The sequence below is a fragment of the Pseudopipra pipra genome, chromosome 2, assembly GCF_036250125.1.
Source record: "Pseudopipra pipra isolate bDixPip1 chromosome 2, bDixPip1.hap1, whole genome shotgun sequence".
Lineage (NCBI taxonomy): Eukaryota > Metazoa > Chordata > Aves > Passeriformes > Pipridae > Pseudopipra > Pseudopipra pipra.
The window spans coordinates 67,847,011-67,863,950 of record NC_087550.1 but is presented as its reverse complement, the minus strand read 5'-3'; the positions used below and the strand labels follow the sequence as shown (position 1 = coordinate 67,863,950).

Below are 16,940 nucleotides of genomic sequence, written 5' to 3'. Positions count from 1 at the left end.
GGATGAGAGCATTTAGGCCTGGTCTGGAGGAGGACCACAAAAATAATCAGAGGGTTGGAACAACTCTCCTATGAAGAAAGACTGAGAAAGATGGAGTTGCTCACTCTGGAGAAGAGAAGGCTCCAGGGAGACCTTTTTGCAGCCTTTCAGTATTTAAACAGGGCTTATAGGAAAGATGAATAAAGACATTTTACCAAGACTTTGTAGCAACAGCAGAAGGGGCAGTGATTTTAAACTGAAAATGCATAAATTTAGATTGGACATAGGGTAGAAATGTTTTATGATGACATTGGTAAGACCCTCGAATAGGTTGCCCAGAAAAGCTGTGTATTCCCCATTATTGGAAATGTTTAAAGCCAGGTTGGATGAAGCTTTGAGCAACCTAGTGTAGTGAAAGATATCCCTGCCCACAGCAGGGGGGCTGACTAGATAATCTTTGAAGGTCCCATCTCCCACCCAAACCTTTCTGTGATTTTATGATACCTTTGTGTGTGGATGTGTAGGGTAGCGGAGGAAATTGACCAAATTGGAAGGAGGTACCTGAGCTAATTGGCACAATTATGCTGTGGCCCTGCCCCAGGCAGCCCCGCAGAGGAACCATGACCCTGTTTGTGCAGGTGTTGTTCTGTATCAGAACCTGTCTTCTGTGTTGCTTGAATGCAGAAGTCATGATTTATTGAAGCAAGCCTGGGAGATGCCACACCATTTATGAAACAGCTGCATTCTTACAGCTTTTAGTTTTCTCATGTTAGATTTTTCTCATGTTAGGCTGTAACATGCAATTCTATGTATATTAAAGCTACAGATACTCTTTTTAATTCAGTGGAAAAGAGCCCCTAAACCAAAGTGTGAATTCCCCTATTTAATTTGTAATATATTAGGAGCTGTCAGTACTAATTAGTACCGTAAAATAGCTTAAGCACAGGACTCGTGTCAACAAGAGTAGTAGTGACTATGTCTCAGAAGAAGCAGAAATTTGAGTATGTCTATGCAGAGGTGTATTTGGTGTGCTCATCTCTATCTAACTGTGCACAGTAATGATGGTTAGTGGAAAAAGAATGATTCAATTTATAATTTTTTTTTAGGTTACCTGATGCACCCCTCCCAAAGTAAATAAGCACGTTGGGTTTGCAAGTTTGCAAATGCCTTCTGAATCAGAGCAGCAAGGTAGCACACATGGAGGGATCAACTCTTGCGCCTTAAACCATGGTGCTCCTTGAACAATAAGGAGGAGTATTTGGAAACGCTCGGTAGTTTTGGGTCCTTCGCATAAGCTTTGAGTGTTGAGTAGGGTGAATACATGCATCTGTTTCTGCATCTAAAAATGCAACAGTAAGTTCTTGGAGTCAATGAACACACAGTTAAGCACCTTCTTTCTTTGACCGTAACAATAATTTGAACTCAAATATGGGAAGTGTTTTCAATGATGTGGCAAAATGTCAGCTCTATAGCCAGTATCAGATGTCCTGTTCAACCTAACATGGGTATGTGTGACTGTGCTTACCCTGACATCACTGTTGTGACATTACAACATCACATCACAGGCTTGATGTCTGTAATTAATGTCTGTATTTAAAATGAAAGAAAGCATTACAGAACCTTTTTTACCAGCACAAAGCAAAATATGATTTTTTTTTTTCTTCTGACTCCCTCTGTGCTTGCAAGAGGTGCTTGTGTGCATCTTTTGCTGGGTTTGCATAGGTAACTAATTGCACAACTGCCAGCATTGTCAGCTTTTGCCCTCAGAGGCACTATGGTCTGCTCCATCCACTGCCATTGCCTCCCCGTGAGGGTTCCAGAGCCCCTCTCCCTGAGCTTCATGCTGTCCTCCCTACTCCAGGAGGTCTCAGATGGCACCACGTGCCTATGCTTGGACATGCGAGTTCTGCTTAGTGAAAGAGTCAAAGGTAAACTTTGTACAAAATGTTGTTTTCTTAACAAAGGAAAGGGATAAGGAAGAAGCAAGGAAAGGGGAGATAGGTCAACCAAAAACTTTTAGTAATTGATTTGAAATTCACTAGCTTGTTATAATTAGCAAAGAAATAACGAAGATCAGAAAACAACTTATATGTTCTTTGACTGCCCAAAGTTTAAATGGCTCAATGTGTATCATTAATAATGGACCATTTTAATATTCACTTCTCTTCCTTTATTTTTAAATGGAGAAATTCTAAGGAGCTTGAAAATATAACTGTTTGTTTTGTTGAAAAATAATTCATGCACCAAAATAAAAGGTTTCTTTTTTCCTTTTCCATTTCTTCCACTTTTTCTCTGGACAAGCAAGAGAAATAGTTTGTGTCTAGTTGCCCCTGTCACCATGGGAAGCATATAAGAAGTTTCCATTACATTCCCCCTCTTAAGGGGGCTCAAGAGAATTGTTTTACATACAGTTTAGCTTTGGGTGTCTAATCTGGTGTTTTATATGTATTACTTGATGAAAAACACAACAGTTTTGTCTCTAGTAGAATTTAATTTTGGCTATTGTCATATATTCTGAAGTTGATATAAGCTTAAAAAATGAGAAGTTATTAAGCAGCTGTTACAAACCCCTTCTTTGAACATTGATGTTTGTTCTGTTTAAAAACAATTAATTCTCCAGAAAAAACTTGGAGTGATGTGATAACTAATAACATGGTGATCATACTAGTTTTGTATTAACTCTGTTCTGAGGAAAACAAATACCCAGTTTCTTCTACTGTGTAGTAGTATCATTGTGATATTGTTACCTATTAAAAAAAAATCAGTTTGAGTTCATTTTAGTTCAGTTGTTGAGATATTTATTGTTTTAAGATTAAAAGTGTAATGACATATTGAGTGTGTACAGTTGTCTCAGATTTCAGATGTGAGCATTTCAAATAATGGGAGTTGTTATAGATACATACTGCAGGCTTTACTTTAGAGCAGGAAAAGTATTGTGAATAATGATAGATTTTGTTTTATGCTATTTATATTCAGCCCTTAAAAGTCAGAAAAAATAAAATAATATAAATAGGGTTTCATTGTTAGAATGCATTTAATTTTTTTATTGAATATGTTTTAGTTCCAATATTGTAACTCTAAACTTTGATATTGGAGTACGGGAAAAACTCAAGAGAGTCTTCCCTACATTTTCCCTTCTGTAAACTGGAAGTTTCTGTGTTATCCCCATCTAAAGAAGATTTCTGAAGACTAATAATTTTTCAGTAATCAGAAAGTGATTATTATTCCCATAGGATAAGAACTGAAACAAGGAAGTCTTCATGGTCAGCTTGAGAGCATCATGTTAAATGGTCTGTAGTGGAGTCTGCTGGTCCATGTATGGTGTCAGTGGGTTGTCCCCCTCATAACTAATACCCTGTCCCATTTAGCCTTTAACTGTAAACTTCATAATCTGTATAAAGACTCAAGGTGCACAGAGAGGGTTAGATTTTTATTCTTTTTCTATAACAATATGTACTATAACATGCCAGGTCAGTGAGTTGAATCAAAGTCCATTTCAGAGACATGAAAAATATTATATATTTTCCAAGTACGCACATTCATAGTTTATATACAACGACGCTCATTTTGGGGGTAGAAAGTCAGAATTAGCCATCCTAATCCTACCTTCCCAAAAGCCAAGTTAAAAGAAAATTGGTAAACCTGAATGATGAAGCAGTCTGGGCAGTGTTAAGAGAAGGCTTTCTGTGCTAGTTTTGGTCAGGCCCTTAATGGGCAATTACTGCAATATGCACTTCTTGCCTCCATTTTTTGTGGATGGGTGTTGCAGAGGGACAGGATGTTTCACCAGTGGGTTTCAAGAATATCTGCTGACAGCAGAGGAATGGTGAACCTCAGCGGCTTCAGGTCCCATGCCAGGCACTGGTGGGCTGTTTTGCTTTACTTGGCACAAGCCTTTTTGTGTGGTCATTCCAGGCTTGACCAATCGATCTCCTCCAGGCTGGGATGCTCTTCTTCACATCCAACCAAGTGCCACAACCTTTCCAGCCAACCCCACAACCAATGACATGAGCACCATTTCCTCCCCACCCTCATCTTCATCTCATAGGCCTCCCAGTTGTATCTGAGGTGACATCAGGTAGCCAATGGCTTGCTTAGGATTTAAAGTGCGTAATTTCCTTAATTTTGCAGACTCACCTCACATGACCCCTTGGAGTCCATGTTTCTTTGCTGATGATATTCCAGCCTTCCCAGCCAGGACTTATTACATCAGTTTCCCCTTTCAGGCAGCGCCAGACCCAATCTCTGTATTTTATCTGTCTCTGTAGGTTTTTTTTCCCAGCCAGTGTTATTCTTCTCACAAATTTGGCTCTTTGTCCATTTTTGAGGTCAGCTCATATCCTCAGTGCTGCCTGGTCCCAGAGGAAGGCTGGCAGTGGGAAGCAAGAGGAGTTCAAGGGGGTTAGAGAGGCAAACCACTTGCTCCCAGGTTAATGAGCTTGGAGTAGAACCACCCACACTTGGAGGATGAGAGGTTTTGGCTATACAAATTCAGACCATGGTCCCTCAGTGCATAGTGAACAGTACCAGGCATGTTTGTTTGACTAGAACCAACTATAAGTTCGAGGAACAGACACCAGAAAGTGCTAGTTTTAGTAGAATTTGATTGAAATGTTTTCTTTCTGAACAGTTGGGGTTTTTTTTAAAGCCATTGAAAGGCTTAATTTCAGTCAGACCTAACTATCTGTCTCTACTTGATGTATTTATTTCAGTAGAGAAATGTAAAAATTTAGATGCAGTCTCAGTTGTGAGATCAGAAGAGCAAAATGAACTTAAACTTCAGCTTGAAGGATAGTAGACAGAAGGAGGTTCATTTGGGAAAGATGAATCCTTCTAGTGGAAATTAAAATGAAGAAAGACAAGCAAAGAGAGAGAGAAACTCGGTTGCAGTATATGGATAACATACTAGGTGTGTGTTTCAGGCATGGCACCTCCATTGCCACCACTCCTGATGTTTGTATGTGATAGGTGTAGAATATTTGAAGCAAGACTGAGTAATGAGGAATGACTGAAAAGAAGTAACTGCCCAGTCTTACACCTTTTTCACGTCAGCTCTATTTACCAAGTGCACAGAGTCCTCATGCAGTATCTGGCACTGCTTGCCCGAGGAGGAATGACGTGGAAATGCAAGACCAGTTTGTGAGTGCTGAGCTCTAAGTCTGGTGGGGACATGGCTGAGTTTTGCCTGGAACTGGGCAACAGCTTACAGGTGGTTAAAGGGTATCAGTAATAGTTTCATGCATCGGTCATTCATATCAGTCCTTTTTGCTAATACGTTTATGAATATTTTGTGATAATGTGCAGAGTAAGAAAATGTTTATCAAAACTTTGCATCAAAATTTTAACTTGTGGATCTTCGGCAAATGGTTGGCTACAATTTATTGTTAATGCTTTCGTTGTTTTTCAGTGTAAGTTGACTTATGTGGAAACATTGAATGCTTCCATATTAGTCTGAAAAACATCACAGAATATAATTTGATTATTTTCTCCTAGAAATGCAAATGCTGATGAGTACTTTTTTCAAAAATTATTTTCACTAAGCCTTGCTAATTTGGTGACCCTCTCTATCAACAAACCTACTTGATAGGTACTTGTGGAAAGTTCTTGATGTATTCCATGGCAGACAAAGTAACTAGTCTAGACTGACAAAAGAAAATTCACTTAGAAAAGTTGTACTAGATGCACACTGGAATTTTTTTACTATTTTCTAATATAAACATCGAGGACTCAAATTTATTAACTCAAGTTTTCAGATAGATAGAATTGGAAGATTCTGATTTAAGATTGGGCTAGAGAAAATAAAGAACCAAATGAAATCAAAATGGGAAGAATTACCCCAAAAACATGGGGGGAAAACTTGAAAGGAGAGCTGCTAAGTGGATGTATGAATTCTTGTTGTCTAGGATTTTATAAACTAACCTTTTTTAAATTCAAAAAATAAATCTGAATTGGGGGCAATATAATATTTTTTCCTGGTATTTTACCTCCACTTTAGCAATTATTTAGGGATCTGCTATTTTTTGAGAAATTTTCACATCTGAAGTTTCTTAGTACAAGGAATACAAGTATATTATCAGTATTCTTTATATGCTTAAGCAAGTAATAATCCAAGCACCACACCTTTGTTAGACTTTTTTCTCTTGAAGAGTTGTGTTGACAGATTGTTTCTTTGACAGAACATTCTAGTAACACTGCTCATATATAAATAATACATCTAAGCTGAACATGTAGTTTCCTGAATGTGTTTATGATTTAGGGAACAAGGGAGTAGGTTTTGTTGCTTATCAAAAATGTCACAGCAGGCCCATGTAGAATTTGAGATATTGAGAATTTGGCCTCATGTCAAAGAAATGTATCATTTTTACATTTAATGTACCAGATGGTACAGGGTCTGATTAGGTTATTTGGTGTAGAAATCTGTAATCACTTGTTCTTCTGTACCATTGTAGAAACCCTTTGGTAAACATGTCATTTCAGGGACAGGAGGATTAGATGCCAAGTAACCTTAATGCTTATTTGCAAATGTATTATTTAAAAATAAGTATTTTCACACTAGATGTGTTTGCATTTATTGTTAAACATATTTAAAAATTTATACTGTTTGCATAGGGATCTCCTTTCATTTCGAAGCACATTTCCCCAGTCCTAGTTAGAACTGCTACTAAAGGTTGCAGCACATAGTACTTTTTTATTGGTGAAGTGGTTGGAAATAATACCATGGTGTTACTGTTCAGGAAAAGTTAGAAGATAGTTTTTACAGCCTTGGAGCTTGAATTTTGCTGGTCTATGAATGGTTGATTTGCCTTTGGTCTCCCGATCTCTTAGTTAATTCTCTTTTTATTTTGGGATGTCTTCTGGAGGTTCTACACATTTAGCAACACTCTGCTAATAAAGGCCACCTGCACCTCATAGTATGTGCTGAGTTTCTTTTGTCTCTTCAGACTCACAAAGAGAATAGATATTCTATTTTAGGCCTTGAGGGTTGGAAACATCCACTTTGAAATCAAACTTCCAAGTGTTATGCGGAGATAATGATACATTAAGTGAATCATGAATACTTTAAAGTGCGTATCTCTCAGTCTTTCCTGTTAAATTGATTCCAGTTTGTTTAAATGCATTTTCATTGAGCCTTTTTTCATTTTAATAATTCCTGGACTCTACCGCCTGTCTATCTCGGTGCCAATTGCTGCTTCAGTGTGAGTTGTTGTAACAGTCCGACTCAACCTTACTTGGGAGTGCTGTCTCGTGGGGATCTCTTTTCTTCCCTGGAACACAAATTTAACCTTGACCCTGAGGAACCATTTGTTGAAAACTGACAGTAAGATACATTTTAATTTATGCTTCCAGAAAAGAAGCAGAAAGATCCAGCTGTCTTGTATTTTGCCCTCTTCTTCAGTGTGACCTCTTGCATTTGTCCAATGCATCCAAGCTGAGCAGTTCTGTCAGCCTGGGAAAGCCTGCAGCAGCAGCCTCGAGCAAAAAAGCACAAATGCCCATTCCAGCGTTTGCATTTGGGAACAAATTTTTAAGTATTTTGCTCAGTTTTACTTTTCAGCTGTCTACATGTTTGCCCTTCTGCCTTTATACAGCTGTCTGTTACCGCTGTAGTGGTGCATCCTTCATGTACAGATCAGTAATGATAGCCACATCTCAAATTAAGCATAATTGACTCTTGGGTGTGTTGTCTTTTCAGGAGGATAGCAGAGTGTTTCAAGTAGAAGCTGTTTAGTTCATTTTTTGCAGGTTGTATTACTTCTTCCTTTTCTTTTTTGGTTTTTTTTTTGCTTTGGAGTATTTTGTTGCTTTGGTTAAAGTGGGGATTTTCAGGCAGAAGCAATTGTTGCGAATGTCATTTCTCATTATGGGAAGGTGTTTTGCAAAACATTTCTTCCTGTAATTTTAGAGAGAGTTCACTCCTAAATTAGCAAGATAAGCCAAAAAAAAGACTCTGACTAAAGTGCTGGGTACTTGAGCCATAACCTGCAAGGCTTTTTGAGGTGCCCAAGCTGTCACTTACCCAAGCTGGCTGTACCAGTCTATTTACTGAGCAAGTGCCTAGTTGGAGTGGGACAGGACAAAACCTGCTACAGGCAGATATGCTTCATGGCATGCACCTACAGAACTGCAGTTTCAGGGGAATGAACTTTCTACCCTTGCCTACAAGAAGGATAAGGGAAATATTCAATTTTAATTTTAAAAAGCAAATTGTGTTCAAAAGATGAGCACACCATATCCTATACTCAATCCACCTGCACATCTCATGGTGTTAGAGTTGTAAGCACATCTGTGTGCTATGCAGAAGCAAAATGACTTCTGCTAGAGCAGGTGGTTTTTGTAATTTAAAACATATTGGTTTGTTTTACTGTGAAGTGTTAGACAGTCTGTAACCTGCAGAATATTTCTGGTTGTTTGGGTTTCACCCTCCAAGCATGATGATCAGAGCTGAAACCTGCTCTAACTGGGCACAAGTTCTGCACTGCTTGCCCACACAACTGCATGCCTGCACTGCCAAGCCTTAACGTTTTGGTACCGCAGTGGCAATGATGTAGTTAAAATTGTGGGTAGCTTTTCAGATGGAGTGGGATTTTTCTCATCTCAGTCTCTTTTAGCTGACAAAACAAAATCATCTCATCTGAAATTTCTCCTGCCAGAGCAGAATGAGGTGGGACAGCATGATGTCAAATAAGAACGGGTTTTTGAGTGATTTGACTGAAGAGTTAAACATTTAGCAATTTATTTTTTAACTTCCTGTCCTCAAAGCTAAATGCTAAATTTAGTCTGTTCAGTTTCCGTCATCAAGGACAGCTTTTTTGGTATGCTTTCTTACAAAATATTTGACCTTGAGAGATTGCTGCCAGAAAGGAAGACACTTTAATATCTGACAGCTGATTGTTGGAGGTTTGCAAACTCTGTTGTGTGGGAGCAGTAAAAGTCCACAAAGGTAGAAGGATTCACTTCAGCTTAGCACCCTGTGAAGCTGATGAACTTCAAGGTGTGAGGATGAGTTGCTGAAAACAAAATGATCTTTGCTTTTTGTCTGGTTTAAACTGTAGCTGGATGGAAACTATGAGCTCTTCATGGCTTGGTTATGGACGGGAGACAATATTGGTACACAGAGGAGATTGCCATGAGTAAAATAAGAGAATTGAAGGGGGCTATTGCAAAATTTCCTCTCAAGTAAGTTAAGAGGAGGTAGAGTTCAGGGGGCTGGAAAGAAGATGAGGAAGAACTGTGCAGGAAAGGATGGCCATCCAGCAGATGGGATGTTATCAGCCACAACTTCCCATGCTTTGCTCGGGGTATTATGGCTTGTTGTGAGGTTGACTGGTTGTTTTTCCATAATGGTCTGGGAATAAGGCAGTAAGGAATGCTTTTTTACTCAACCAGAAAAAGCTTTGTGAATAGGGAAATCATGTGTTATGTTCTTGGCGGTGTTTATTAATGACAAGCTAATGAAACAGAGCACTGCAGAGAATACTGGTGTACAGCTTTAAAAGGGCAGGCACAGAAGTGTGAGCCAAGAGCAGTGATTAATAGAGGCTGCAGCTTTATTGAAAAGCCTTTTGTAGCAGGGAGCCATCCTAACCTGCCTTCCAGTTCTGTCTCAGACTGGATTTGAGTGGATGGTGAACAGCATAAGGATGCAACGACAATGTTGCAGAGAAAGGCATTGCTGATATTTGCTTCTGAGTCCCAACTGGTGCCAGGGCTGAAGCTGTCTGTCTCCTTTGTACCAGCAGGCAGGAGCAGTGAGATGAGGGAAGCCACGTGGAGCTCTACCCCTTCATGTTGCATTTCCGTGGTCTGGGAAATACGTCCAAGGCAGCCCACTCAGTTTCAAGGACCTCAGGCTGAACCCTTTCTAACCTACCAAATGCTCTGGAAGCTGCCAAACTGTCAGCTACAGAGTTTAGATTCATAAAACCAAAATGAAGTTCACAAAACCAACACAGGCACTTTTGGGAGCCAAACACAAAAAACCTGCTTCAGATACCCAAACCAGCAATTAACTGAGCCCACACCACCACAAGAAGCCCAGTTCACTAGATGAGGATGGAAAAACAGGACTAGAGAGGCAGGAGAAATAAACACACAACTGTTTGTTTCTCATCCAGTTGACTTTATGACCTGACAGAATGGCTGATGTTATACCTCTGAATATCGCAGCCATAGCTTTATTATCTTCTCAATTAGAAAAGATGTAGTTCCATTAAATAAAACTAACAACAACACTCATTGTCTAGAGAAATTAACAGTTAATTCTCAGTTAATAACATTAGTGGGAGATGCTAAGAAATAGTGTGCTGAGAATTCAGCCATCCCTTTCAGCTTCACTGCTACACTTCATCCCGTATTTCTTAATTCTGGAATAGTCACCATTAGGAAAAGTTTACTTATACCATCCATTTTCAGAAAATAATGATAAATTTAATATTCAAAGTTTTGAATCACATACTGATTAAATAGAGTTTTGGCAACTTAGATAAAATTTGAGATCATGGACAAACATCTATACTGGTTGTAGATCACTGTAAGGGAGCGTGACTTTTTGGGGTAGGTCTTTGCTCACCACCAGCAGAACAAAATATAGCACTTGCTTACAATTTTTATCTTAAATATGAGATGCACAAACCTGTTTTCATAAGGATCCTCTGCCTTTGTAATGTCAGCTGACATCAGTCATAGCCTGAATTTACAAAAAAAACCACATTCTTAGTCTTACAGTTTTGGCAGTGAAAGGAGGTCATTGAAGGGTATACCAGTTTTCATTGTGTTTGAAGAAAATCATGAAGAGATTGTAAAGTTTCACGCTTGGTTTCACTGCTGAAGACTGAAGTAATTAATAATATCAACAACATTCCCACAGTACACAGAGACTGCATGGTCCCTCTAGCAGCAGCTCTGGACAAGAAGAGAGTAGCTAGGGAAAAGTAGATGCAATACAAGGAATGTACAGACAAAAGTAAATGTAGACGAGCTCTTAAAAGAGAATGTGATTTGTATGATAGTCTGAAGTTACATGATAATTATTTTTTTTTTTTAATTCTCAAAAGACTAGGTGTAAATACTTAGTAAAACAAAGGCCTGTTCTTAGCACAGTCTAGAAAAATCTGGAAGCTAATGACCTGTGCTTTGTCGCAAAGACCATTAGTTCTATCCACAGAACAAATACTTTGTCTGCCATTAACTACATAAGGGTTTGGGGTTCTTCTTTATTCTTCCTGTGGGGGACGTAGTGCTGCTTGCTGCAAAGGCCAGATGGACTTTGGGGCAGATGTGCTCCATTTGCTGATAGACTACTTTTGAGATCCGTGTGGATTCTTTGTGTCCAGTCTCAGAAGTATCTTGGAAATCAGAAGACTAATACTAGCAGTCTGACGTGCATACACTGGGTACATCAAGTCCCCAGTTCCCTCAGAGCACTTTAGTGTGCTCTGAAGAGCAAGGAAGGACAGCAACAGCAGGTAATCCATCCTTCAGGTCACAGAATAACACATTGTGTAGCTGAGGCAGGCGGCATTGGGTCAACCTGAAATCTGCCTTTGGCACTCAGGGGAAACCTGGAAGTATGGCAACATGTAGGATTTCCTCCATGTTGGATTTATCTGCCCTGTGCACAGAGCTGGCAATTCGTATTGCTTCTATATGACACTTGTGCAGCCATGTGCACAAGGGGATCCCTCATCTCCCTTGGATGCAAGTTATCTCCCTTCTCTTGAACATTTAAGACAGAGGATGTTGCCTTTGGCCTTATGAAGATTTGGGTATAATCTGTGCAGGGTGTCCCTCTCTGCCTTGCCTTTCCTCTGTCACCAGTCTGTTTAGTTTAGCAGAACCAGTGTCCCCAATTGCAAGTATATGAGACTTGTCAAAACTTGACAAATGAACTACTTGTGCCCTGTATGTTTATGGTCTTGACTTCATGATGGCACAATGGGGGATCTCATGGATAATAATCCAGACAAGGTGGTTTCAGAGGAAATTAAGAGGCATCATTACTGGACAATAACAGGCGGGTTTGCCTTCTTAAAGAAGTTTTCATGGCCTTCTCACTTGTAGCTGTTTATGCACTTTGAAAAGTAATCTGGTCTTCACTCTGTGTTCTTTCTTAGCAGATCTTCCCACTGTCTTTACAAAATGGGATTTTTTGCTTTTGTTATTTGTATTACAACAGAACAGCCGGATCCAGGATCTAGGTGAATCCTTTATTTAGATGGTGGTCTCTTTATTTTATATTGATTTGTGTGTGAATAGTGAAAGACTCACTGTTCCAGAGATGTTCTTGCTTTCAAATGGGGGGAAATGTCAGATTCAAGAACCAGACTAAATCAGCTAGATCTACTAGAACATCTCATGTTTCAGCGTGCCAGGGATAATATCCACTTAGGTTGTTATTATTGGAGTTTTTAATATTAGTGTTTCTGTTTTCCTTTTGCAATAGAACTCCATTCTGTGTTGAAATTTGACTCTGATGCAAAACAAGGAGTGTTTTCTGTGAAAATATTTAACATACTTGATTATAAAAATCACAAAATGAATTAATAGTTTGCTTGATAGTTTATTTAGAGTAGATGTGTTAAAATATTTCTAGCTTAAATATTTCTGACTTAATATTTTTAGATACTTACTAAATATTGTAATCTAGAGATCAAGATAATACATTTAGAGCTGCTTAGGTACTGTAAAAAGATTGCTTGTTAGATCTGTATATGGAATAATTGCTTTGGGTCAAGTGAGATTTGAAGTAGCATGGCAAACGTTTTATGCTCAGTTTGGTTTTCTGTACTACTGCCATAACTGTGTGTGTGTACCTGTCTGTAGAGAAGCTCTGCTGCAGTGCAGCATGATTTGTACTTTAAAATTATGAGCTGACACAAGAAAAGGAAAGAAGTCCTGTGGCTTTCATGACCAAATTGTGCAATGTGCATTAGCAATTGTGTGTGCAAATTGTCTCTAGCCACATATGTAACTATGTCCCTCTGTACTTCCTCAACAGTCTCCAAACGTCCACAACTACCCAGATATGGATGCTGTACCCTTGTTACTAAACAACATGAAGGCAGACCCCACGGAGGATTCATTATCTACAGACCACTTCCAAACACAGACTGAACCAGTGGACTTGTCAATAAACAAAGCCAGGTCATCCCCTACAGCAGCTTCATCTTCACCAGTTTCCATGACAGCATCAGCCTCCTCCCCTTCTTCTACTTCTACTTCTTCTTCTAGTCGGCCAGCTTCATCACCCACTGTAATAACATCAGTGTCCTCAGCGGCATCTGTACCGTCAGTATTAACTCCAGGTCCTCTTGTGGCCTCTGCATCTGGTGTTGGAGGCCAGCAGTTTTTGCACATTATCCATCCAGTACCACCTTCAAGTCCCATGAACTTGCAGTCCAACAAAATGAGTCACGTGCACCGTATCCCTGTGGTGGTACAGTCGGTACCTGTTGTCTATACAGCTGTGAGATCACCTGGGAATATGAACAACACTATAGTAGTACCACTGTTGGAGGATGGGAGAAGCCATGTCAAAGGTAAGGTGCAACCAGTTTTGTGCATCTGTAGCATCTCCGAGACTGCTCTTACATGAGAAAAATATAACAATATTATAAAGCTGTTTGTTTCCATACTGTGTTGTTTGCTGAAAAGACATATAACTTACACTGTAGAGAGGAAGAAATAGGACAACGGAAAAGTGTCAATATGTAAAACATCATAGATGAATATGGAGAACTCACCAGGTGTTTCAGGTTTAGCAAGGGAAGGAATGTCAGAGAGATTGGTCCCCAGCAAGGAGAAAGCAATCATTCGTCTGTAGGAATGTGAGAAAGAAAGGCTTTTATTAAGCTCAAGGAGTGGCAGTACAATACTTTGAAACAGGTTTCTTCTTCCAGATTAAACAGCAGAAAGGGAAGGAAGCCACACAGAGGTTGTGTACTGGAAATGAGTTTTGCAGACACAGGACCTGAGAGGCGTGTGAAGGGAGGAAGAAGGCACATGCCAGAAGGACAGATACACTCTTGAGGTGTCCAAAGAACACAGAAAAGGGAGCTGGAAAGCAAGTAAAAGTGAGAACATAACAGTTACTGAGGGAGCTAAAACTTGTTAGAGATGGTGAGATGATGGGTGGAGGAAGAAAAGAGAGAACAGTTGTGCCCGGATACCTTGAAAACCATAGCTTTATAAAGGCAGCGTTAGTGACAGAGATGGGAATATGAAGAAAGGAATGAGAGACACTAATTTCAAGGCTCACTGCATGTGAGTGAATAAAATACGGTAATTCTCCCCTGAAATGAGGTATTGCTTGAGGTGGAAAGGGAGGGTATTGACATATAACCTTACTTTAGGGCTTATGAGACTGCAGGACATTTAGTAATGTATCTTATAACATCTCTTCCATACCTAATTTCATAATGACCAGGTCTCTACAAGGTTTTGCCTCACCTTTCATGTCTGTTTTTGATAAACTGGCAGGTGTGTATTATTGCACAGGACTACAGTGATGGGTCATTCTGATGTTTAGTTGTATCTGGTTGTCTATTAGCCTCTGATTCTCCTACTGCTCCCTCAGTACCCAGGTGTGGACTGTGCCCTCCCAATGGGATTGGACATAGGAAATGGACTCATTGTTGGTCTGAGTTTAGTTTTAAGCCTGAAAATGATGGGTTTTTTATTACACTTCATACAGTGATGTAATATTAGCTCTTTGTATCGTTATGTCAAGAAATTATGAATAAAAGCAGAACTTTTCACCATATTGTCTAAAAAAAAAAAAAAAAAAGAAAAAGGAAAATTTTAGTCTGTATTTTGATTTTGGAGCCTCAAGCTGCACCTGACCTTGAGCTCATCCAGAAATTTTTCTGTTTGTTTTCTTTTCAAAGGTGCTTGTTGGCTCTAGTAGTAGTCTCCTTTATAGGAAGCACTTTCTGGTCTCGTAAAACTGGAACTTTGCTACCCCAGTTCCATCAACAAAATTGCAGAACAATGTGCTGTAGGGATTTCAGCCCATGAACTCCATGCCATCTGGGCTGCCCTGACAATATGGCCTTTGTGCTATTATTGGCAGAGGTCATTAACCAGCCCTGCAACACTTATTAACGAACAGTTAAAGAGAAAAGGGATTAACAGTTCTTGAATTTATCGAATTTTTTTTTGCACCAGTTTTACCCGTTTTGCTGTCCCTAATTCTTTTGATATAAATGTTCTGGTTAATTTGAATAAATACAATCGAAGAATCATGGGCAGCAGTCCACTCTAGGTATGAGTTTTGCTGGAGTGTGTTTTTCGTTCTTTAATGTAAAACAATACAAGTAATAATATGCAATGATATCGCACAAATTAACCAATTAAATAAATTTATGTGTGCAGACTAAATTTCCTTCAGTGGTCAGCTCTTGTGCTGAAAACAAGAAATAAATGTACACAGATCCTAACAGGACATTGCTGTCAAATTGAATTAGTTGCTAGTTCTCTACCAGCTGATGGACAAATGCAGGTTTGGAGTCATCTAGAGTAACAACTTCCAACTTCTACATGAACGTTGATAATTTTCAGGAACAAAAAAATACACACATTGGAGCAGTTGATTCACAGACAGCATTGGCAGCCTAGTCTCTGTGTTGTTGCAGCTTTGGTGCTAATTCAGAGACTGTGTTGATGATCCAGGAGTGTCAGTTCGGAAGCACTTAAAGTTAGATTTACATTAACCTCTGTCTAATTCCTTTTCACTCAGTTGAGACTTAGGCGCTTTCCCGAACAGAAATTTTTTAATGCTAAAATTAGTGAAAATTACATCAGACTGAAGTTCAGACTTTTCCTGTTTTTCAAGGTTTCAGGTACTGAGGGGAAAAAATGGAAGAAAGAGGATACAGAGAAAATTTTTTTCCTTTTTATTCCCAATTTTGTTTTTCTCATGCTGAATTTTCCTCTTCATTCCTGATTTGACTAGAACCATTTAATTTTTAATTTTATTGCAAAACCTTCTCAGGCTACCACCATCCCTCTAATCATGCGTCCAGGTGTTTTGCTCAGATGGCTTTCTGCTTCCCCTGATACTTCCCAGTCCTCCTTTATCTCTCTCTCTTAGACAAAACTGTCTTCCTGGTATCTGCTTTTTTAGGCAGTTCAAGCAAATACTTATTTCTGTTTGAATTCTCTCTTCCCTCCAGCACAAGAAATTGCTACCTTGTCTTCTCTTTCCCCTTCTTTTTCTATTTTTTCTACTTTTCTAGTCCTTCCCATCTTGCTGACTGCTCTTTGAGTGCCATTTTCAGCAACTCTGCTTCATCTTCCCCTCCTTATCTGTTAATATTTCTAACCTATATTGTCATCTCCTCAGCCACTGTGCATCTTTTTCCATGGCGTCATTCATCCTGGCATTCTTTGTCTCACCATCCTTCAGGAGAATCTCAGATCTCCTTTTTTGCCTCTCAGTTTGCTGCTCATTTCTGCTGTCTGTCCTGCCTCCTCTCTCCCATTTTCTTTACTTGCAAGGTTTTGCGTGGTTTTGAAGAGAAATAGCCCTTGTATACACAAGCAGCCAGCAGGATCCCATTAGGACCTGTTCCACGTGCTACACCTCAAGGCAGGCAATGGGAGACAGGGCTATGATGCTTCAGCAGCATCCTTATGTCAGTGATGCTTTTTGTGGGATAAAAACCTACTCTAAATCAAAACCAAGATTGAAGCATTTTTAGGAAGTTATTAACAACAGCCAATTAGAAGGTAATTAGTGGACGATATTTTCAGCATCAGTAATACAACATCAACCACTTACAAAATCTTACTTAATTCCTACAAGTTCTTAACACCATTTAATCCGCCAGCACTCACATATATGCACGCACACACCCAGGTGCATGCAGACTCCTCTGCTGACCATTTACCTTCCCTCCCTGATGCAGGAGGCAGTCCAGCGAGGTCCACAGAGCGAGAGGTCTCTGTGTTGCTCCCACAGC

General features: G+C 39.4%; 1 protein-coding gene across 9 annotated transcripts in view; it reads left to right on the top strand.

Moving 5' to 3' along the window:
- The window catches only part of KLF12 (KLF transcription factor 12), a 241,587-nt gene that overhangs the window by 134,645 nt on the left and 90,002 nt on the right, over window positions 1-16,940 (top strand). For all 9 annotated transcript variants that reach the window (XM_064645887.1, XM_064645882.1, XM_064645883.1 and 6 more), the window contains one exon: window positions 12,977-13,517. In XM_064645887.1, coding sequence (XP_064501957.1) covers window positions 12,977-13,517 — 541 coding nt within the window. The remainder of the gene's footprint in view (window positions 1-12,976; window positions 13,518-16,940) is intronic.